Source organism: Thrips palmi, unplaced genomic scaffold, assembly GCF_012932325.1.
Source record: "Thrips palmi isolate BJ-2018 unplaced genomic scaffold, TpBJ-2018v1 HiC_scaffold_8, whole genome shotgun sequence".
Classification (NCBI taxonomy): domain Eukaryota; kingdom Metazoa; phylum Arthropoda; class Insecta; order Thysanoptera; family Thripidae; genus Thrips; species Thrips palmi.
In genome coordinates, this window is record NW_023144635.1 from 7676895 (window position 1) to 7698124 (window position 21230).

The following is a 21230-nucleotide window of genomic DNA, read 5'->3' on the forward strand; positions in this document are numbered from 1 at the left end:
GAAGTTTGAGTAGTGTTCCCTTCATTCATGCCCGTCTTTATGAAACATTTAAGGCTCCCTCGACCAAAAAAGAAATCTACTCTCATTTCCAACTAATGAGAACAGAAAAATCTCCAAGAAATTATGGAAGTTACAATTTTTGTCTACAAGAAAAGATGACATTCTCCGGGAGGACGAGAACATATCATTAGTATTCATGAGCACTAAACCCAAATGGCTTTAACTCAAGTACATGCTGCAATGTGCGGGGGCTCGACTTGGCCTGATCGGCACTTTGAGGGCACGACCTCAGTGGCCCCCGGGGGGGGGGGGGGGGGCACTGTTAGCGCATCGGCTGCCTGCGATTCCCCGTTCCTGCTGATGTGACAAAACTGCAACCGGGCAATCAGTCCATTTCATCTTCTCTCGTGCTCCGTACTCCACGGACTCTAGGCGGACGACGTGGACGACGTGGTGCTTGCCACGGAGCCGCGGCAGCCCTTCCCCGCTAGAGCTCCAGGGCGACCGGCTGTGTTGGTGCGTCGAGCGTGACGGTGAGTAGTCGCCCGTCGGCCTTCTCACCCTGGCCGAGCCCGAGAAGAGCAACGGCCAGGTCCTTGCTGAGTCGAGTCTCCCCAGGCATAGATAGACAGTGTGTTGGCGCTCGCCGGCTCCCTCCGCCGCGCCGCCGAGCGTGCGGGCCTGTCCACGTGTTGGCAAAAACACGGTCGCACCTCGCACCGTCGAAGGGAAGTCCACGCAGGGGTGGTTGGTCCTTCGTTCATTAAAGAATAGACTTCATCAGAGTGACCCATGCACTGTACACATCTCCCTCTGTCCGTACAGTAGAAGCAGGCCCGGGAGACTGCTGCAGAATCAACCTGCCCCAACAGTGGAGGAGAGAGGGGGACTCCAGCGGTGTGAGCGTCAACGAACAACCCCTGCGATCATGTCGGTCTCCGGGAAGGCCGCGGTGCTGCTGCTGCTGGTGGTGGCCGCTGCCGTCCACGTCCACGGCCAGCAGGGTGGCGGCCAGCGCGGCAAGACGGTCAAGAAGCAGCTCAAGATGGAGCCCGAGCCCGACGAGCCGGAGGTGCAGCTGTCGCTGGGCTGGCTGAACGGCCGCTGGGTGCAGACCCAGAGCGGCAAGAGGGTGGCCGCCTTCACCGCCGTGCCCTTCGCCCAGCCGCCCGTCGGCGAGCTCCGGTTCAAGGTGAGGCCACGGCCTGGCCACGGCCACCTCGCTACCGATCCCACCCTTGTCGACGACTCTTTGAACGGGTGCGTCATTGTCGCCTACACTTGCAGGCCCCTGTCGCCGTGGAGCCTTGGGACGGCGCGCGGGAGTCGCCGCCGCTGCAGCAGGTGCCGGTGTGCATGCAGCACGAGGACACCGTCACCACGCAGGGGCTGCCGCGCTCCGAGGACTGCCTCTACCTCAACGTCTTCACGCCCAGCGTGAGCATCCCCGCTAGAGCCATGAGTTGCTCTGCCAGTCGGCTGTCAACAAACTGTCTCTGTCGCAGCCCGTCAACGGCAGCAACCTGCCCGTGCTCGTGTGGCTGTACGGCGGGGGCTTCGTGGAGGGCGGCGCGTCTGTGTACGGCCCCGAGTACCTGCTGGACGGCGGCGGCGCCCGGGACTTGGTGCTCGTCACGCTCAACTACCGCGTGGGCGCGCTCGGCTTCCTGAGCACGGGGGACGCGGCCAGCACCGGCAACTGGGGGCTCAAGGACCAGCAGCTGGCGCTGCGCTGGGTCCGGCAACACATCGCTGCCTTCGGCGGCGACCCCGAGCGCGTCACCCTCATCGGCCATTCCGCGGGCGCCGTGAGCACGCACCTGCACCTCATGGCGTTCTCCAACAGGGGTGAGTGACACTCCGCGACGGCGACGTTCTTCCAGGGCATCCGCATCCACAGCCAGGTCACAGCTTTGTCCCGGCCGCCAGGTCTGTTCCAGCGCGCGGTGTCCCTTGCCGGCAGCGCGCTCACCCTGGGACTTCCCCAGACGGCGGGCACGGCGCGGCGCCACGCAGAGAAGCTGGCCACGCTGGTGGGCTGCCCGACGACGGCCTCCGCCGAGATGGTGGCCTGCCTGCGCGGCAAGTCCGCCGCGGAGCTGGTGGCCCACGAGGCCGACCTCAAGAACGACGGGCTGTGCCCCATCGTCACCTGGGGCCCTGTCGTCGAGGACTTCGCCGACGCGTCGGACCCGCTGAACCCGCCCTTCCTGGAGCAGCACCCCGTCGACGTGATGGCCAGCGGCCTGTCCCTGGACGTGCCCTGGGTGGCGGGGCTCAACCTCAACGACGGTGGATTCTGGGCCGGTCAGTGTGACGGGGACGGGTGTCTTTGTCTTTCGCCAGTGTGCGTCGATTCCCCAGCTACCCCCAGCCCGTCGGGTGTTGTATCAATGCACAAAAACGATTGTTTTTGTCCTTTTTGCAGCTGCGATCAAAGCATCCAAACAGTTGGAGGCGTTCGACGCCAACCTGGACACTCTGGCACCCGTGTGCTTCGGCTTCAACGAGACGGCCAGCCCGGAGGACCTGCCCGAAGTCATGCAGGAGATCCGCGAGTTCTACTTCGGCAGCAACAACATTTCGCAAGAGAACATCAACGACCTAGCTAATGTAGGCCGTGCCGCGTCATGCCGGGTCATGCCCTGGTCTGGCCAGCAGCAGCCAGGGGGCCTCTGTCAGCGTCAGCCGCAAGTCTACTGTCGTTTTGTTTTTGCCCCCAGCTCTTCACTGACGGCGTCGTGCTCTCGAGCCTGGACGAGGCGATGCGCCTGCACGCCGCCTACTCCACTGCCCCCGGCTACCTGTACCTGCTGAGCCATCGCGGCCAGCGCAGCCTCACGGACCTCTACGGTGGGCAGGGTCAGGGCCGCGGCGGCACCAGCGACCTGGGTGTGGTGCACGGCGACGAGCTGCTGCACCTGTTCCCGATGGCCAGCATCCTGCCCAAGGGCTCTAGCCAGGACGACCCGGACGACCGCAAGGCCTCAGAGCAGTTCATCGACCTCCTCGTCAACTTCGCCAGAACCGGGTGAGTTGTTCTCATCGGAGTAGTGGAGGTGGAGGCGTGCTGCGCAAGTGCTGCGTGCCCCCTCGGACGCCAATGAGGCGTAATGCTGCTCTTGCTGTCCCTCAGGTCCCCGACGCCGCCCGGCGACACGCGGTACCCCTTCCCGTGGAAACCGGCCGAGAACGACGACCTGGAGTTCATAGAGATCGGCCAAAAGGGCCGCCTCTTCAAGGGCGCCGGACTCCTCGGGAACCGAGCCCACTTCTGGGCAGCACTACCTCTGTCAGAAAGGAATGTGAAAAATATGCAGGCCTCAAGCTTTTCCAAGGGCCATGATGAGTTTTAATTATTCAATATCATGACGATGTAAACTTGTGCCAAGTTTCGACAAATTTGGGTTGGTATTTTATTGAGCCACGTATTACTCTACTATCGATGCCATTGCACAATGAGTGACATTGTGCGTTTTGAAGTTGGCATGACATTTACAGACCATCTGAAACCTGAGTACACCATGTGAAATAAAAACTTTAAAACGATGGAATTGTAATATTTTATTATTGCCCAGATTGGAGAAAATACCGAGTAATCTGCATTTAATTGTTACCATTGAAATACATGGCCAGGCAGAAAAAATTCTGAGTTCGATACAGTTTGGTCTTAAACTAAAACTATAAGCTACACTGGTTATCTGATTATGTCACACTCTAGTAATAGGCAAGCATACAAATTAAAGTTAAGTGTTAACTAACTCAATAGACAATCACAACCTTACAGAATCATGTTTGGAAATTCTGCAAATACAGAATCAGAAATCAGGATTGGTCTGCATGTTGCAGCAAGAGAAATGGAAAAGATTCAACTGAGATAACACCACAGCAGAAATGGCTTTTGCTTTCAGATGAATGGAAAGGCATAGTGGATGATTTGTATGAATTGTGTGGAGGTGATATTTGATTACAATTGCAGACATTCACGCAACACATGGTAATTGTTTTTTTTTTTTTTGAGCAATTAAATCGCACTTTGTTACCCTTTCCAAACTGTACAACAATGACCTTTCTACGCTCACAAATGAAAGCAATTGTAAACTTGCGTCAAAGCAGCGAGGATACAAGCAAGCTACTTACTTACAATATGACACATGCAATATTGGTGCCATGAATTTCATCACTTAAAGCCTCACCCTCACACCTCCCGTACACCATTCATGTCATGAAAATAGGTTCTGCCTACAAGAATAAACTAAAGTACATGACAAAAGCACATCGCTTTTAAAGGGTGGCTTCCATAAATGATGTGGTTTATGTGTTTTTAAAATGCCTCACTTTAAAATAACAGGCAATTTAATAGGATTTTACAGTAATAAAATTGATAGGAAAAACATATTTAATACAACACCTCATAACAACTTTTCAAGAAAATGGTAATGCTGATTAATGTTACTTGTTATATCTTACACTCTAAAAACTGTCCTACATGGTGTGCATGTTCTTACATAGTCGTACACATAATATTGCTTACAAAAATCACCAGTTTTGTTGTATTACAATTAAAATGAAATTTTTATGTGCACTAATACACAAAGAAATTGAACTGTGATGGGTATAGATTAATAAACCCTGTCAAATGCCGACTGGCCTTCAGTCAGCCATAAGTTTCCTCACTCTTTGTACAAACTGGCAGAGTCAAAAATTGGATGTAAAAAAATCAAGCTTAAATTGGATATTCTCCTTGATTTTACAAGGAGAAAAACAGTTCCAATAACATTTGCAATATAAGTTACTTTATACCTGTACATTATACCTACCAACCAGCTTTTTCTCCAACTTGGCAGTGAGAACAGAAACACTTCATAGAGTACTCCATGCGGCGCTGCAAATTCATTGTCATCAGGCCCACACTAGGTACATCCATATAAACGACTCATTATGATGACCAATCCATCTGGACATTATGCCAAACTGATCATCAAACATAGATTAGAAGAAAGAAGAAAAAAAAAGTCAGCAGAGAAAAACAGAGGAGGGGAGAGAGCCAAGTTAACAAGTTCAAAATTACTAGCTGCCTTAAGAACCAGTTTCTAAAAGCAGTTGTGACATAAAAACAAAAACAAAACAAAAAACATGTCAAACTGATGATCTAAAAAAGTCAAAAAACAATGTAATAAAATCTTTTTATAGGTACTGTTTTTGTCTTTCCTATTTTAGTGCGATTAGGGGCACAACTTACAAACCGATCAATCATACCTATCCCACACTTTAAAGCACTACATTATCAAGCACAATTCACCAAAGTGAACTTATAAAATATGCTACATTCCTACCATCCTTTCATCCCAAACCAATCAGCTATAAATACCACTGACTCAAAAATAAATTACAGATTTTATATTCATTTTGAAAATATAATAAATTAGGAAAGAAATTTCAAATGTACTTTCACAAAGAGAAAAAAAACAACCAAAAAAACAATACAATTTATGCATTGTGCAAATGCATACCTGATCGAAGAAACAAAAATTACATCACAGAACTGTTACAGATAAGAGGTATTGCTACTTTGACAATCATATACGGTAATCACTTCGCTACAACAGGCGCAAAGCCCTTGCAAATTTCTAACAATAACAAAGTTGTGTTGCTATCACAAGCACTTCTTTCATTTGCAGACCCTAATTTGAAAATGAGTTGAGTTCGTTTATTCCACAGTTATTGAAAATATTTAAGGGCCGGGGGGGAACAAGGTTTTGTTGATAAACGGCAACGTAAATTAAAGCCAAACAATAGGAAGTTTTGATGTTTAGCTCCTCTATCACCACGGTCACCCATCACATCATACAGCACTCCAGAAATTATGATAAGTCAACACTTCATACACCATAATTTTCTATCTGTAATGTGTCAGAAAGTTTCACAATACATAATCTACCCTGTTATATGTCTATCCAGTTTCACAAAATAAATCAGGAGAAGAATGTTGTAGCATACAGCAGTATCACTACTAATAACAGACCAATCTCACAATTTGTCTAGAATCTGCACTTTCAACAAGCAGTCTTCACCATAAAATATTCTCTACATTAACAAGTTCCAAGATCTTCATTGATGAAAGAAAATTTTAAGGGCAGTTCTCAAATAAAACATTATATGATTTGAAAAGATAAGGTAGCATGAAACACATCAAATAAATTAATTCAAGTTGCAAGAGATTTACCTAGGAAAATATACGAATGGGCCTCTAGTTTTTGTGCAACAAGGATCAGAACAAATTTGCAACTCATCATATAGAATGCATAGACAAGAAGAATAATAGAACAGTTCTGTGACAGAAACATATGTCCAAAGCAACACAAAATATTAAGAAAATTTCAAGAGAAATAAGTAAAACATAACAACATATGAATAAAGGTATCTACAAGCCATTTAAAAAAAAATGTCTGTTCTGTGAGTATATAAAAACATAAGTATATACACATAGACAGACAGACACATAATCACACATGCTCATGTACGTCAATGTAGAAGTAACAGCCAAAATGATGACACTGTACTGCAACATTTGATAATATATAATTCAAAAATTTTACACACCGCATGATTTCACTTAAGTCAATATCACAATAACTTTATGTCAGGTCATCATCATAACTTGTGATGAGTGTGACATCTGGCCGGGAAGATCTGAACATTTCAGCACCATGGTGAGTAATTTGAGTTCCTTTAAGGTCTAGGTAGCGCAAACTCTGAGCAAAGTGAAGTTCATTAAGGGTAGAGTCAGTTACAAGGTTGAAATTTCTTGCAACTAGGGTATGGAGTTTGCACAGAGACACCTGTAACATGCAATCAAAATATCATGCATTATTCAATCAATCCAAAAAAGAAGAGTTACAGAGGCCAATCAAATACTTTACCCTGTCTTTCACAGGAGCCATGACGTGTATTTCATCACTGATAATGCCAAACTGAGCATTATTGAAAAGGACATGAGGTTTATCTGATATGACAAGAGACCTCAATCCCAAGTCGCTGATGATCCCGGGGAGATGACATGCTCGTGGCCCTCCAGGTTCACCATTTTCATTGCTAATACCATTACTGTTGGGATACTCTAGATAAAGGTGAGTGAGGCGATTGAAACGATTCAGACAAGATAATTCACTATCAGAAACTCCAGTTCTTCGTAAGTCTAAAACCTGTGAGAAATTCAAAATACAGATTTGAAAAAAAAACTGCTTCACGTATGGTAGATAAATCAAAAGGAGAATTTCAGAAACAGTGTACCTTCAGTTTCTGAAATCCATAGTTGAATGCCAAGCTCGCATATGCAATACAGTCTCTGATTAAATAGCAGCCATCCAAATGGAGCTCCTCTAAGTATGGAAGCTTACTAAGTGCCATTATAGAATGAGAAGGAAGCCATGTGCAGTCTGAGAGCTCCAGAATCTGAAAGAGAAAAAGACAAAAGGTTCACTTTAAAACTTAACAGATCATTAGAGATAGTCACAAAAAACATAAGGGCAGATGATAAGAAGTATATACCTTCAAATGTGGCAAATGGCTTATGATACTGTTGAAGTAAGATGAATCTGTTGGTGGGTTCACAATTTCACAACCTTTCAGTGACAGATGTTCAATTGATGGAGGAAAAGCCGAAATTTTCACCTGAGAAGAGAGAAAATAATAGAAACTTAATGTTTTTGCTGAGGAGATACATTTTGTCAGACTCGACAAATCCATTTTGGTCAAAATCATTATTTGATTGTCTTATTGATGAGGAACTTTAACAACAATATTACAAGGTTATGCAGTACCTTCTTAGCATCAATACAGTGTTCTTCTGCAACAAACGAGCGAAGCTCAGGGCACTCAGAGGCAAACGAAGAAAGAAGCTCGCCAGATAAGCATTCTGTTCTCCATCGTGGCTGAGGCTTGCTTGCAACGAATCCTCTAGTTGCTATTCTTTCTGTTGTATTGCTTAAAAAGGGCAAAAAACGCTCCAGCTGCCTTTCAAGCAGGCAGTGAGGCCTGAAATCTACTTCAATCCATAAGCTCCAGTCACTAACAACTCGGTTCAGACGTTGACAGCATCTAGAAAGCCACAAAACCATCACATATTCACACCAACCAGAACAAAGGTGACAACTAAATTAAATAAGGTAAAATACTCACGAGCTGAGATTCAATAAATCTGAAGGTTTGAGATTAGACATAATAATAAGCAAAACATCATCAGAGAGGTTCATAAGCTCAACTGGAGCAGAAGATTCATCGTCTGCATCCTGATTGTTTGCCTGTTTGTCTGCTGCACACGTTTCACTTTGCTCAAGATCATTACGAGAAACTTCGAATCCATATAAATATGGGATGTAATCTTTGGAACACCCTGGCACAGGCTCTGGATGAAAACTTGCAGAAGTTTTACTTGAAGTTCTGCAGACTTCATCGTCCTCTGGTCCACCAGATGGAGAAGTGCTATCAGTTGGGCTGGATATTCTTGCAACTTTCAAAGGTCTTGGATCTTCATCATCTGAGGCACAGCTCCGCTTTAAGCCACGCATGTCATCAGAGTTTGAAGACGGGCTAGGAGCAGAGTCAGACAAGTTTAAGCCTTTGGACTCCTCAGAATCTACTGATTCAACAGAATCTGCTGATCCCTCCTTCATCCTGAAAAATAAAACATTCCTCACGGTGAAATAATGAAAAACACGCGGTGGAAGGAGCACAAGAGCCTACAGTAATATGTTGAGGTGGAGAATGCCAAGTAAACAACATTAAGAGGACATAACTTCTGAAGGAAGATGTAGGTTAGTTTCTTGACGAACAAATGCATTTTGTAGTTCGTGAGCTCGGTCGATAGTATAGAGCGGGCTCTGATAGTTGACTGAAGTTAGAAAAGATTACCTTGAGAGGAAACCGAAGTTTGCTGATCCAATATGAGTTTCGCTTAGGGGTACATAGGTACATATAGCAACTTTGTTACCTCGGCCTGCCTGACAGCCAACCTGATTTATTCCATATGATAACAAAACAACAACAGCGACAGAATCAAGTTTATTGATGTTGTTTATAAAGGCTTTGAAGGAAGAGTATAGTTCCAAGTGAAAGCTGAAAATCCATGTTTCAGTTCCCCATGTTTGCGTCGTAAGAACTCTAGCTCAAGGAAAGGCCCAGTAGATCACTAATCTTTTATCAAAATTTCTTTACAATTCGTTTTGAAATGATTGGATATTTTTGGGTAGTTGGGATGGCAGCCATGTTTAAAAGATCGTTCTGCATTAAGAACTTCTCATATTCTATTTGCTGTTAGCCTCGCTCCACTCCTCTCTACGCGAACCTCGATTCGTTCCCATGAGCTCTCGCTGTGCTTGCTGCTGATTCAGTCACTGTTTTGCTGTTTTTGTAGGGTCTCCCTGTCTCTTCGTTCAATTCTAACTTTTTTAGTAAATCGTGCTGCACGGTTCACGGTTTGCTTCTGTATCTAGTGCATTCTGCGATTTTCTTTGTAAAGGGCCGAATTATTTTCGGAACCCCTTAACCACTGAAGTGTGCGCTAAAAGGTATGCCCGTACGTTGGTTTTGTTGACTGATGTCTCTCAGATAAAGTCGACCATTAGTTCTGAACGTTTCTCTTCCATAGCTGTTATGACTGTAAAATTAGCTCTTATAAATTTCCATAACTATTTTCCCCGAGGTATAGGCAGTTTTAATGTGTGGGGTTATGTTTGTTTCATGTTCAACAGCTTATACAGTCCTTCTGATCCTACTTGTTGTAATCGTACCTATTTGTTTTTTCCTTTCTAGAATGAATCACTCCAGTCCATTAAATGAAAATCCAGATCCAAACCAAGCAAGCCAGTGTGTAAAGGTATTCGTTCAACGAGATTATAGTGATGGCACTATGATCAAATTTCAGAATCGGTTTCCAGCCGAACTGGAGGACAAGGTGTGCATGAAACTTATTTTAACCATTTTTTGTCTTTGTTTGTATGCGTATGTGGGTTTACAGTCCATCTAATATTAATAAATGTAATTTCTGTTGTTCCAGATTGAGCGGCAAGCATTTGAATACACAATCAATCAGATGAACGCATATTTTATGGAAGCAGAGGAAGCTTCTTGTGGTACCTATTGTGAAGGATGTATAGCATGTCTCACAGCATATCTTATGTACATGTGTGTTCAAACACACTTTGAGAAGGTCTGTCTTCTGTTTTGAAAATATTGCTTGATTTGCAATGAAATTATCTTGACATAGCAGCTTTCTTTTTGCAGTGCTTACGAAAAATTGCAAAATTTGTGGTGGAACAGAATGAAAGAGTATATCAGCCTCGTGGCCTTCTCCTCACAAACCCTGTTGATAGAGGATTGAGAGTTGTATCCTTTCAAGCATCTCAACTGTTACTTTTATACATGTGAATAGATACTTGTGAAATGTTATTTAACCTTAACTCTTTCTTTAGATTGAAATTACAATATTGGATCAGGCTGTGGTACCAAGAACATGACTATCATCTTCAGTTTCTAGGGAAGAATTCTTCATGTAAGCGCTTAAAGGTAAACCCATCTACCATACCATCGGTTATTCTGAAACTGTCCTGGTTTCCTCCTTAAATACCTCCATACTTGAATATTGACAATGCCTTTTTTTCATGTTACAAAAAATATAAAAATATTGCGTTTTTTTTGGTTTTTTTTTTAACTTTTAATATTAAGAACATTTGATTACTCTCAATGAGAGGATGCTCCAGTCTTCAGTTAGTTTATTAATGCTTCTTGGTGGCCTCTCCATTCTAAGTTATGCTTCCCATTATTTTCTTTGTGCATACCACTTTAAAATATGATTTTATTTGTAATGTTTAGACCTATTGAAAGTGGAATTCAATAATTTAAGTCAAGGGGCGCCTCTGTCATTGTTTCTGTGCTTTACCTTGACATTATTCCTTTGTAAGTTTATAACGGGTAACATTGTGCATTACTATACATTCTTAAATGTTTTGTGTGTTGCCCCTCTTTCTCTTAATAACTAAGTGAATATTGCCATAGCTATCTCCAGAGGGATAATTCTTCATCAACCTTGGAGTTCAGATGGTAGTACATGAGACTCAAAATAACGTGTCTTTGATTGTGAAGTTGTTTTGTATATTTTTTTATTTGACATGCTAACTATTTATTTTAGAGTAACTTGTTCACTCTTTAAACCTGAATGTTGTGCAATGTCTTTGATTCATCCTGTGAAAGTGTTGACCTCTGTTAAGATATTGACATCAGTTATTATGCATTGACTGAATGACATTTGAGGCAACCATAGTAATGTGTTGTTTAGGATTTGTAGTAGAACTAGTAGGTGGAAGGATGGTTTATGAGTTCTGTTATTGTTTATATTGTATTGTACTGTTTTAAATTCATAGTATATTTATGTTTTCATTTACAATAGTAGCCCTGCCATTTTGCAAAGACTTACTACTAATGTTATCGTGTGCTAACTGTGTCCAAAGCCAAGAACACTTAATCCTCTCTAAAAGTGCTAAACATCTCTATAAGTCGTTAATATGAAATTACCTATTGTAGGGGTTCATTTGGTCCCCCCCCCTCTTCCCCCCAATTGTCTTTTTAACCAATTTAATGGAAGACTTGTACCTCATCCTTAGAGCATTTCCAAAATTCTGACTTGTGAGAATACAGTCTGGCATCAATGAGGACATAATCATGAACAACACATTACATCTCACTTCCATAGAAGTTGAACAATATTAACTGCATCATGAAGTTCAAGAAAATTGAAAACATCACATAAAAACATTAAGTCAATTTGTTTCATACTCTGATGTCTTCATCATGCCTAATAGTGTACCTCTACAAATAGGATCCTGGCTTTTGCCTTGAAATTATTTGCTTGTTTTGTACTGCGTGTTGTGCAATATGGGAGTGATTTACAGATGAATTGCTTTTGATTGAAAGCTTAAGTACCTGATTTAGAAGAAAAAAATGTTGCTCATTATGAGTTTGCTGTATTTCAGAAACTGCACTGTCTGAGAACAACAGTTGATCAATTTAATTTTCAAGCTCATTTAAGTCTTCATTGGTCTATCATTGTCATTAAAACTGATAGAAAACATTGTTTCACCATCAGACATTGATAAATGTGGATGCAATTACTCTTTTAATCAGAAATGGTAAATAAATAACATGCTTAAATTTTAACCAACTTCTTTAAATGTCGACCCACTTTCCCCCTTTTCCTGTGATTCAAATGCCCATCTCTTTCAGAAGGGAAAAAAGAGAAAAGATTCTTAAGACCTTAAAATTATATTTTTAATTTATTTAACCTTTGGGCTGAGGATAACAATAGTGGTGTTCTTAATTTCACTAAGTTTGTCCCTTTTTCTTCTGCTGTGCAATTTCCTGTTCATATTCTATTACCTTTCCAGGGAGACAATCACCCCATTTGGTGTGCTTGGCACATTTATAGGCATTGCTGTAAAGGAATGAAAATAATGATGAATTCTTTGAGACCAACAGAGAGTAGACAATTTGAATCTACCTGCAATTATATGCCTTCTGAATAAGGACATTCTCCAATGTTCCTTCTGCAGTGCACAGCCTCAGGTGAATATGTTTGTTCCGTATTAATGTCTCTCTCACACATCGAGGCCACTGCGAATCATCCTTGGGCCTCGGACCTGTAATGATTTGTTCAAAATTATGAAAACATCTCTTCAGCTATTAAGAGAAGAGGAATTTTATGTTTTTCCTACCCTTTTTAAGTACAATATATGAATAGAGATGTTTCATCCGATCCTGTTTATTGTTAAGAAACCTTGGAGGTAGGTAAGAAACCTCAAAATTACATGGAGTGAGGTCATGAACAAAGCGAGGACATACTAGCTCATGCATACACTGAAACCAAATTAAATTATTTGATCATTCTTATCATCATTATTGCATATGTACTTTCTAATGAAAGATCATAGGAAAAATACCCTTAACTAAACTTACTGGTGCAACCACATGGGCGCCTACTCCTTTGGAACTCTTGTTACTTTCCATGTGAGTTATAAGGTTTCTAGCTTCAATAACAGCCTATTAAAATTGATTTTAAAAACACAATCACTAAAACTTTGAACAGAAAAATCAGCGAGTTCTAGAAGCTTAGCAAAATGTTACTAACTTGATAGCCTGCATTGGTTCCATCTTCCACAATAACAAGATAGTTTTCAGTCTTCGCCCATAAAGTTGATACTGCCTCCATTCGATCTTTAAAAGAGGGGAGCTCCAAGAGGGTGAATGAACTCAACGTAATGTCATATGTACGCTGTAAAGTATACATTTCTTGTTCAGTTTCTGGCTAGTAAGTACATGTAAACAATTGAAGAAATGATTTAACAATTGACTAACATCTGAAGATACCGGAAGAAACTGCCTGAAATATACACCATCCTTGGGTGAAAACGATGTGTTTGTCATCTGCAGTATTTTACTAGCCAATTCATTCATATTTACATTGGTGTCAACATTATAAATTTCCTTCAGAGAGTTTTGCCAAACTTCCTTTGCAGCCCTGAAATAATAAACATTGGTATAGTAATGGGTCAGACAAGCTTCAGTTTAAGGATTACATTTTTGCTTACCAATATCCTGAGCCAACACCAGATCCAAAATCAAACAAGGTACTAGGCGTAAACTCTGGATTAGACAGCTGTATCTGATGGAAAATTTTGTGAAGAACACAATATTCAGCAGCAGTTCGAGAAACAAAATAATGAAGACAGGTTTCTTCTGAAACACCCAGGGGATGCCAAGGATGGATCACGTCTTGTAAGCGCCTAATGGTAACTTTTTCCTGAACCTTACTAGCCGCCTCTTCATTTAAATCCAAGTCCATTTCTTTGTTTATAGAAAAAGGGATAAAACTGATTAGAAAAATACTCAATAAATACTTCCACAAACCCAATTTTTTGACAAACCCACCCTGCAAAGTTGCCTGTACTTTTTCTTTTTGTGCTCGAATCTTCTCTATGTAGTCACGTTTTTCTGGGGGCATGAGCCTACCCCAGAGTCTTGCACGCATCTCATCTGCTTGTTTGGATAGTTGAGACTTCTTCTGCTCTAGAATCCAAATAATATTGAATAAACAATGTTATCATAACAAGAAGAATCCTTAAATTAAAAAGTAATAAGGTGGAGCATTCTTACTCTCGGTCAAAATTTCCATGGCATTCACGACTTTTTCAGGGAGTTCATCAACTTTTTTCTTACACACTCCTGGATGATTTCTGGGATGAAATAGTCCATTTGTAATGGCAGAGCTGACTTTAGGGTCCAGCTCCAAGACTTTCTTTGCTTTAAATCCCCTCTCGTCAAGAGCATCTTGAGGAAATGCTTGAGAATACTGAAATTAAGAATAAATAGAGACTTGTTAGCGTAAATGTCGTAATTACAAACAACCGCACACGAAAACATAACCATAAAAATGCGTGGCCAACTGTCCTTTACATTTCGAAAATCAATCAATGATCTTCTCAGTTGAAGAAATCTGGCAGACGTATTCATTTTTATCATCAATTTCCAATTTTATGTGAATGCTTCAGTTTGATTTCAATGCCTCAACAAAAATAAAGTTGCAAGAGCTTAGCAGAACAAGAACACAGAGCAGAAAATGTAAACACTGTCAGGTGATAAAACTGTACGATACGAAGACCGAATGGAGTTTTCCGGGGAAGGAACTGATTAATGAAGACTGTAAAACGTTACATACTAGAAAAACACCACACAATCAAAAATTTGGTTTCCGCTATGGTTCTTGACTAAAAGGAGACAGGACACAAATGGTTGTTGTACATAGCGTGCTGAGAACATCGTCACACATTTTAATTGAATTTTGTCTCACACACTCGATTGCTCTTAGTAACATCCCGAAAAGTGTTCACATGTCTTCACTTTATGTTCATCACACAGGAATTGTTTCTCAATTAAACTGTGACCCCTTTTACTGACCGTAAAGTTAGACAAGCGTAAGGTTGGCCAGCCTCCCCACGCCTCAATAAACAGCTGGTGTCGTCTGCTGCCATCGTCTGCTGGGACGATGTGCGATTATGAAGCTTGTGTACATAGAGCCATGGTCTATCGGAGGTTTTCAAAACGCATAGGACTATTGACACATTAAGGGGAGGCCACGGGTAAGTGACATCTTTACTCTTTTGCTGTTTTGTTACGCTCGACTGCGGCCCCTTCTTGCCTGACCAGTCTAACCCTGATATTCTATCAGGCCACCTGAGCCGAGGCAAAGGTTTTTGTTTACGGGTGTCAATATAGTTTACGATTCGTTTACCTCACTTAATTCTCGCCTCTACTACTGCTTCATTTTGTGAAATGAAAAAAAAATCGTATTGAAATCGGGCCAGACATAACCCGATTGCTAATTGTTGTTCCCCGGGGACCGAGCTCAGCTCGTTTTGAACCCTTGCCAAAACTCGCGCAGCGAGCACTCTCTTTTATGCAAGGCCCAAATAGAATGGGGAATAACAGTGTCGAAAGGCCGTGCCGAGCCACGGCAACCTCGACAGGCGGGGTGCACGCCCTGTGCACGTCTGGGAACCGGTTATGGACCGGTTGGAAACCAGTTCTGTCTAGATCCGGATTTGCCTGGCCTCAGCCCTAGCAGGGCCTTTCAGGGCCCTGGCAAAGGGTAACATCGGTCGGTGCGGGCTGCGGGGGCTGCGGGGGCTGCGGGGGCGTGCTCAATGGTGCCGCCGACCCACCATGCCCTCAGCCTGCGGGGCACTGCGGGGCACTGCGGCGCGCGGGAGCGTGATCACCGAGCTGTTGCATCGCCTACACCGCAACAGTTATTTGATCGTTGAATTGACTGTTCTCCATAATTTTTGACAGTCTGACCGAAAATGAAGTTCGCCGAGCACCTCGGGGCGCACATAACGCCCGAGTGGCGCAAGCAGTACATAAACTACGAGGTGAGTTTCGTGTTTGGCTGCAAATGAGTGAAAGTTAAAAAGAGAATTGGTTTCAATGAGTGTCGTTCGAGCAGGAGATGAAGGCCATGCTGTACATCGCCGTGGAGCAAGCACCCTCCGCGGAGGTGGTGGAGCCTGCCGTCCTCCGCGCATACTTCTCCCAATTTGACGAGAAATTCTTCCACTACTGCGACAAGGAACTCGCCAAGATCAACACCTTCTTCTCAGGTATGCACCATAAAAACTGACACCCTCTGGATTGGACCCCCTTCCCCCTAAAACGTTTGCCCTGTCTCCGGGTTGGCAGAGAAGCTGGCCGAGGCGCAGCGGAAACACAGCGCGCTCCGCAGCGAGATGCTGGAGGCCCAGACGGCGGAGGGCGAGGGCGGCGCGTCGGCCGGGGGCTGGAGCGCGCGCTACCGCTACCACCTCAAGCACGGGCCCCTGCGGCGCGCGCCCGTGCGCAAAGTGCAGGACCTCAAGCTGGCCTTCTCCGAGTTCTATCTCGGACTCATCCTGCTGCAGAACTACCAGAACCTCAACTTCACAGGCTTCAGGAAGATCCTCAAGAAGCACGACAAAGTGAGTGGAGGAGTGGGGTCGGGTCCACTCGCCACTAAGTGGCTCCACGCCGAGGCCAGAGGCCCGCACTGACGCGTGTGTCCGCTTGGCCCTTGCAGTTGCTGTCCGTGGAGGTCGGGGCGCGCTGGCGGCGTGACGTGGTGGAGGCGAGCCACTTCTACACCAACAAGGACATCGGGCGGCTGATCGCCGAGACGGAGGCCGCCGTCACGCAGAACCTGGAGGGCGGCGACAGGCAGCGCGCCATGAAGCGGCTGCGCGTGCCGCCGCTCAACGAGCAGCAGAGCCCCTGGACCACGTTCCGCCTCGGCCTGTTCCTGGGCTCCTTCGCCGTGCTCTTCATCGCCGTCGTCTTCGCCGGTGAGTCTGAACGTGGCGGAGCGCGGCGGGACGCCTGCCAGGCGGGCAGACCCGGCGCACACGCGCGGCGGCGTGCGGCCTACCTGCCAGGCGGCCTCGAGGGCGTGCTGCGGGCCACCGCACCCCGCCCCGCAGGCGGCCTTGACGGCGACCTCCGTGTTGCAGCCGTGTCGAGCTCCGGGTCCACGGACTGGCGCATCGTGTTCCGGCTGTACCGCGGCCCGCTGCTCGTCATCCAGTTCATCTTCCTGCTGGGCATCAACGTCTACGGCTGGCGGTCGTCCGGCGTAAACCACGTGCTCATCTTCGAGATGGACCCGCGCCACCATCTGTCCGAGCAACACATCATGGAGCTGGCGGCCATCTTCGGCGTGGTGTGGGCGCTCAGCGTGCTGGGTGGGTGTCGTGGCCTGGCGCCCCTTGCCCTTGCCGTCCAGACCGCTCCGCCCCGCCCCGCCCGTCTAATACGAGTCGGCCGCAGTGTTTCTGTACAGCGACGCGCTGGGGGTCCCGCCCTTCGTCAGCCCCCTGCTGCTGCTGCTGGTCATGATGGGCTTCCTGTTCAACCCGACGCGCACGCTGCGCCACGAGGCGCGCTTCTGGATGATCCGCATCATGGTAACGACCGCGTCGCGCCGCGTCGCGCGGCACGCTTCGAGTCACTCGCATGTCGCATGCATGCCGCTGCTCAGTGCCTGCAGCCTGCAGGGTACGTTACAGTTTGGTTCGACCCCCTTGCCCTGCTAGAAATAAAAGTGCAACGTTTTGTGACTAATAATCTCAGTCTCTAGGTCGGCCTTGTAATTCCTTGAAACGGCCCCGTATTTAGCATGACGTAAGCAAGATGTGTTCGCCTGGAAGGAGCTCTAGTTGAGTAATCACTAGCTAGCTCCGCGGCTTGTGGGAGACCTACTGTCGGTCGCAAGGGACGCGGACTGTGACAGTGGACTGACCCGCAGCTTTCGTAGACTCAGCCGGCGGAGAGCCAACTTTATAACATAGGCCCGTCCTGCTCGGATCTTTTGCGGCTTATTTTGTTTCTCTCTGACAAGTTTGTAGACTTCTTAGTAGGCCTCGATAGATTTTTGGCATGTAACCTTCTGCTTGACTAGGTTTGTTTAAAATGAACTTAGACTTGGCGCGGTAGTCTCCCCCTTTTTCTCTGGCCGTTCTCCACGACTTCTCGGCCGGCCGCGCCCCGAGTGACTCGGTTCTGCCCTCCAGTTCCGCGCGCTGTCGGCGCCCTTCTTCTTCGTCAACTTCGCCGACTTCTGGATGGCCGACCAGCTCAACAGCCTCGTGCCCGCGCTCATCGACTTCCAGTACACCATCTGCTTCTACATCACCAACAACAGCCTGACCATGGCGTCGGATGGTGAGTGCCTTCAGCATTTCTCGGTTACTGTTTTGCAATGTTGTTCTGACGGGCCCTGTGCTGCCGTCACCGCAGACGCCAAGCAGTGCGTGGAGCGCGCGTGGTTCCGGCCGGTCATGGCCGTGCTGCCCGCCTGGCTCCGCTTCGCACAGTGCCTGCGCCGCTACCGCGACACCCGGGAGGCCAACCCGCACCTCGCCAACGCCGTCAAGTACTCGACGGTGTTCGTCGTCATCATCTTCACCTCGCTGGCCACCCACTACGAAGGTAAAGCTACTACAGCAAACTTTCAAAATAACTCTTTTTCAACAACTTAAATTTTTTAAAAAATTTCTTTTTTTTAAAGGCAACTATGAACACCAGTACCAGAATCCGTACTTTTACCTGTGGATCCTGTCGAGCGTGTGCAGCTCCCTGTTCGCCTACATCTGGGACATCCGCCTGGACTGGGGGCTGTTCGACAAGAACGCGGGCAACAACAAGTTCCTCCGCGAAGAGATCGTCTACTCGTCCGTGGTGAGTGCGATTCCCCTACGACGGCGTCCTGGCGCGCTCTTGTGGCGCCTCTCTGACCCACTGCTCCACTGCTTCGCCCCACAGTGGTACTACTACTTCGGCATCGTGGAGGACCTGCTGCTGCGGTTCGGCTGGGTCTTCTCGCTGTCCTTGTCGGAGCTGGGCTACGTGCACGGCGAGCTTATGGTCACCATCCTGTCGCCGCTGGAGGTGTTCCGGTGAGTCCCCCATTCCGCCACGTCCTCGCTGCGCGCTCCGCGGCCGCCTGCCGTCCACCGGGTGGGCAATCCGCCCGCACGGCTGCGCGCCGGGTTGCCTACCCACCGATTCACAGGCGGCCAGCTGCCGCCTGCGGACGGCAGGGTAGGCAACCCGCCGCGCAGCCGTGCGGGCGAGTTGCCTGCCTTGCCAGGCTGCGAGGCGCCCGCCCGCGGCGGCGTAGGCAACCCGGTGCGCAGCCGTGCGCTCGCGTTGCCCGGCGGCCCTGGACCGTTCTGGACCGCCCTGGACGCTGGACGGCGCGAGGCACCGCGAGGTACTCACGCATGCCCGTTTCACCGCGTTTCGCCCTGTGCAGGCGCTTCGTGTGGAACTTCTTCCGACTGGAGAACGAGCACCTCAACAACTGCGGCAAGTTCCGCGCCGTGCGCGACATCTCGGTGGCGCCCATGGAGACGTCGGACCAGGGCCTCATCCTGCGCATGATGGACGAGGAGGACGGCGTGCTGAACCGCAACAAGCGCAAGGCGGTGGGCAGCACCACGGCCAGCACCAAGCGCCGCCACCGCAACCTGCTGGAGGACGAGTCCACCGACACGGAGCAGGGGCTGCTGCGGTGAAGTGCCGTCCCGTACCGTCCCGGACCGTCCCGGACGACGCCTAGGGGCGTGGACCGCTAGGTGTCGCATTTTCATTTCTCCATTTTTGTTTTTGTCTTTTTTTTACGGCGGAGCTGGGCCGCGGTTTCCTACACTGTTCGTAGTTTGTGTCTGTTTTTTTTTCTGTCGCGTCCTTTTTTGTGTAGCCCCGATAAGTCCCCCCCCCTCCCCCACTTCCACTCCTCCCGCCTTGATTCCTGGACGTCCTGGGCCGACAGCACTAGTCGCCTCGACGCCCCCCTACCTCTCTCCTCACTTCCCCTAACTGACTGTGATTTAGATTTTACGACTTGTTTTTAATGTTGTTTATGTTAATAATTCTTGAGCTTGGTTTTGAGGTACTGACCTATGCGGCAATTTGTGCTGGCGTATTTGGGCACATTTGCTTGCTTCCTTACTGAAGCTACTCTCGCTGTGAAAGTCTAGTCTTGTCAACGTTTATTTTTAAAAAACAATGTCAATTTGATGCGCAAATCTAAAAAAAAACAAACTAAAACAAACTAAAAAACTATCATGTAGGTGTAGGAAGAACCACTTGATTATTTTTCTCCCTTGGTGGCATCATCTCCTCATCGAGCTGATCACTGACTTGGTTGTACAAATGTGCGGGCGCTGCCTTCTGAGTCTTCCCTCTCTCTGCGTTTAGAAACACCAAGGTTGTGAGCTTGGCAGCGTGACGGTGAACCGAGACTTATCTCATGTGATTAAGTACCTGCGACCTCGTTTTTATTGCTGGTCAATTCTCGTTGTTGTGACAGTTGCTAATTTATTGTTCTTGTTGGAGTGTTTGTATTGTTGTTGTTCTTGTTGCTGGCCATCAATAATTTCTTGTCGCAATAAAATGATTGAAACTTACATCCGACGGCCTCCATTACTGCGCGCTCCCTAAAAAGTGCGGCGGGGCTTTTAGGCGGCAACGCGGGGCAACGGCGACAATGCGGAACGAGACGGGATTTTTTGGGAGAGGAGGGGGCGGGGCTCCGACGGAAAGGGCTGGCGAGGGCACAGGGTGGTCCAGAAGCCCTCGTTCTCTTTCCGTATTCATGCTGCTGTGAGCCAGCCAGCGAGCCCGAGACTGCATCCCCCCTCCACGCCACGAGGCCATGGCAGGCCATGGCAGGCTATGGCCGCTGGGCAGCACAGCCCCCACAGCGAGCCTTCATGGGGCTCGCGGGCCACGCTGTATGCACATTTGGAAAAAGAGTCGGGCTGGCATCGCGCGTCGTATCGACGTTGCACCCCACTGCGGGCGCACGGCGTGTTCCAGAAGGCCTGATTGAGAGCAGAGGAGGAGGGAGGGGAGGGGGTGACCTGGTGGCAGTGGGGTGGCGACGAAATGTAACCAGCCAGCCGCCGTCCCTCCTCCCTCCCTCTTTCTCGACGGTTCGCCAGTGTAGGGCCGGCCCAGGCTGGTCGCTGGCGTGGAGCGAGACTGCGGTTCGAACGGTGGCGCGCCCTTGCGGCGTCGCCCGCAAGCCTCCCGGAGCGCTGGGGCCGCTGTGCGCTCTGCCTGGCCCTGGGCCCTCGGCCCTGGGCCTT

The 21230-nt window shown here is 47.2% G+C and overlaps 5 protein-coding genes across 9 annotated transcripts; 3 read left to right on the forward strand and 2 right to left on the reverse strand.

The window, feature by feature from the left end:
• The first annotated feature begins 302 nt into the window (after window positions 1-302).
• LOC117653458 (venom carboxylesterase-6-like) lies at window positions 303-3549 on the forward strand. Of its 2 annotated transcripts, none has more exons than XM_034399131.1 (8): window positions 303-533; window positions 829-1192; window positions 1288-1437; window positions 1506-1848; window positions 1930-2307; window positions 2429-2613; window positions 2724-3031; window positions 3137-3549. In XM_034399131.1, exons 2-8 carry the CDS (start codon window positions 929-931, stop codon window positions 3354-3356), a joined length of 1848 nt encoding a protein of 615 aa, XP_034255022.1. In that variant the 5' UTR covers window positions 303-533; window positions 829-928; the 3' UTR covers window positions 3357-3549. The 2 variants fall into 2 exon arrangements, with proteins under 2 accessions (XP_034255022.1, XP_034255021.1); XM_034399130.1 differs by having other exon boundaries at window positions 304-533; window positions 826-1192.
• Window positions 3550-3551: 2 nt separating this feature from the next.
• Window positions 3552-9209, reverse strand: LOC117653460. Its single transcript, XM_034399137.1, has 7 exons — window positions 8914-9209; window positions 8182-8676; window positions 7824-8100; window positions 7552-7674; window positions 7294-7455; window positions 6924-7205; window positions 3552-6842 (listed from the first exon to the last, which is right to left on the reverse strand). The coding sequence occupies exons 2-7, from the start codon at window positions 8673-8675 to the stop codon at window positions 6639-6641; spliced, it is 1542 nt and encodes a 513-aa protein (XP_034255028.1). The 5' UTR covers window position 8676; window positions 8914-9209; the 3' UTR covers window positions 3552-6638.
• Window positions 8797-12213, forward strand: LOC117653465 (golgin subfamily A member 7). Of its 2 annotated transcripts, none has more exons than XM_034399146.1 (5): window positions 8797-8816; window positions 9814-9955; window positions 10058-10210; window positions 10285-10386; window positions 10473-12213. In XM_034399146.1, exons 2-5 carry the CDS (start codon window positions 9815-9817, stop codon window positions 10515-10517), a joined length of 441 nt encoding a protein of 146 aa, XP_034255037.1. In that variant the 5' UTR covers window positions 8797-8816; window position 9814; the 3' UTR covers window positions 10518-12213. The 2 variants fall into 2 exon arrangements, with proteins under 2 accessions (XP_034255037.1, XP_034255036.1); XM_034399145.1 differs by lacking the exon at window positions 8797-8816 and adding an exon at window positions 9366-9569.
• A 93-nt stretch (window positions 12214-12306) lies between these two features.
• Window positions 12307-14870, reverse strand: LOC117653463 (methyltransferase-like protein 17, mitochondrial). 2 transcript variants are annotated; one of them, XM_034399139.1, is made up of 11 exons: window positions 14768-14870; window positions 14506-14639; window positions 14206-14401; window positions 13981-14118; window positions 13641-13896; window positions 13408-13570; window positions 13181-13324; window positions 13009-13092; window positions 12768-12909; window positions 12554-12692; window positions 12307-12487 (listed from the first exon to the last, which is right to left on the reverse strand). In XM_034399139.1, the coding sequence occupies exons 2-11, from the start codon at window positions 14569-14571 to the stop codon at window positions 12379-12381; spliced, it is 1437 nt and encodes a 478-aa protein (XP_034255030.1). In that variant the 5' UTR covers window positions 14572-14639; window positions 14768-14870; the 3' UTR covers window positions 12307-12378. The 2 variants fall into 2 exon arrangements, with proteins under 2 accessions (XP_034255030.1, XP_034255031.1); XM_034399140.1 differs by lacking the exon at window positions 14506-14639 and having other exon boundaries at window positions 14768-14869.
• A 180-nt stretch (window positions 14871-15050) lies between these two features.
• Window positions 15051-20548, forward strand: LOC117653457 (xenotropic and polytropic retrovirus receptor 1-like). Of its 2 annotated transcripts, XM_034399129.1 has the most exons (12): window positions 15051-15188; window positions 15901-15980; window positions 16055-16208; window positions 16288-16562; window positions 16661-16922; window positions 17088-17318; window positions 17404-17540; window positions 18147-18297; window positions 18373-18564; window positions 18644-18813; window positions 18898-19031; window positions 19391-19652. In XM_034399129.1, exons 2-12 carry the CDS (start codon window positions 15912-15914, stop codon window positions 19650-19652), a joined length of 2037 nt encoding a protein of 678 aa, XP_034255020.1. In that variant the 5' UTR covers window positions 15051-15188; window positions 15901-15911. The 2 variants fall into 2 exon arrangements, with proteins under 2 accessions (XP_034255020.1, XP_034255018.1); XM_034399127.1 differs by having other exon boundaries at window positions 18147-18564; window positions 19391-20548.
• Window positions 20549-21230: the final 682 nt, after the last annotated feature.

Bases quoted from the DNA above. Each gene is read 5' to 3' on its own strand.
- LOC117653458 (XM_034399131.1), top strand. From the start codon at position 929: ATGTCGGTCTCCGGGAAGGCCGCGGTGCTGCTGCTGCTGGTGGTGGCC. The intron at 2,614-2,723 runs GTAGGCCGTGCC...TTTTGCCCCCAG, and splicing joins ACATCAACGACCTAGCTAAT to CTCTTCACTGACGGCGTCGT. The intron at 3,032-3,136 runs GTGAGTTGTTCT...GCTGTCCCTCAG, and splicing joins GTCAACTTCGCCAGAACCGG to GTCCCCGACGCCGCCCGGCG.
- LOC117653460 (XM_034399137.1), bottom strand. From the start codon at position 8,675: ATGAAGGAGGGATCAGCAGATTCTGTTGAATCAGTAGATTCTGAGGAG. The intron at 8,101-8,181 runs GTGAGTATTTTA...GTGGCTTTCTAG, and splicing joins GATTTATTGAATCTCAGCTC to ATGCTGTCAACGTCTGAACC. The intron at 7,675-7,823 runs GTACTGCATAAC...CTCTCTTCTCAG, and splicing joins ACTGTATTGATGCTAAGAAG to GTGAAAATTTCGGCTTTTCC.
- LOC117653465 (XM_034399146.1), top strand. From the start codon at position 9,815: ATGAATCACTCCAGTCCATTAAATGAAAATCCAGATCCAAACCAAGCA. The intron at 9,956-10,057 runs GTGTGCATGAAA...CTGTTGTTCCAG, and splicing joins CAGCCGAACTGGAGGACAAG to ATTGAGCGGCAAGCATTTGA. The intron at 10,387-10,472 runs GTATCCTTTCAA...CTCTTTCTTTAG, and splicing joins TTGATAGAGGATTGAGAGTT to ATTGAAATTACAATATTGGA.
- LOC117653463 (XM_034399139.1), bottom strand. From the start codon at position 14,571: ATGATAAAAATGAATACGTCTGCCAGATTTCTTCAACTGAGAAGATCA. The intron at 13,325-13,407 runs GTTAGTCAATTG...TATACTTTACAG, and splicing joins TTCTTCCGGTATCTTCAGAT to CGTACATATGACATTACGTT. The intron at 12,910-13,008 runs GTAAGTTTAGTT...ATTTGGTTTCAG, and splicing joins GCGCCCATGTGGTTGCACCA to TGTATGCATGAGCTAGTATG.
- LOC117653457 (XM_034399127.1), top strand. From the start codon at position 15,912: ATGAAGTTCGCCGAGCACCTCGGGGCGCACATAACGCCCGAGTGGCGC. The intron at 15,981-16,054 runs GTGAGTTTCGTG...TCGTTCGAGCAG, and splicing joins AGCAGTACATAAACTACGAG to GAGATGAAGGCCATGCTGTA. The intron at 16,563-16,660 runs GTGAGTGGAGGA...TGGCCCTTGCAG, and splicing joins TCCTCAAGAAGCACGACAAA to TTGCTGTCCGTGGAGGTCGG.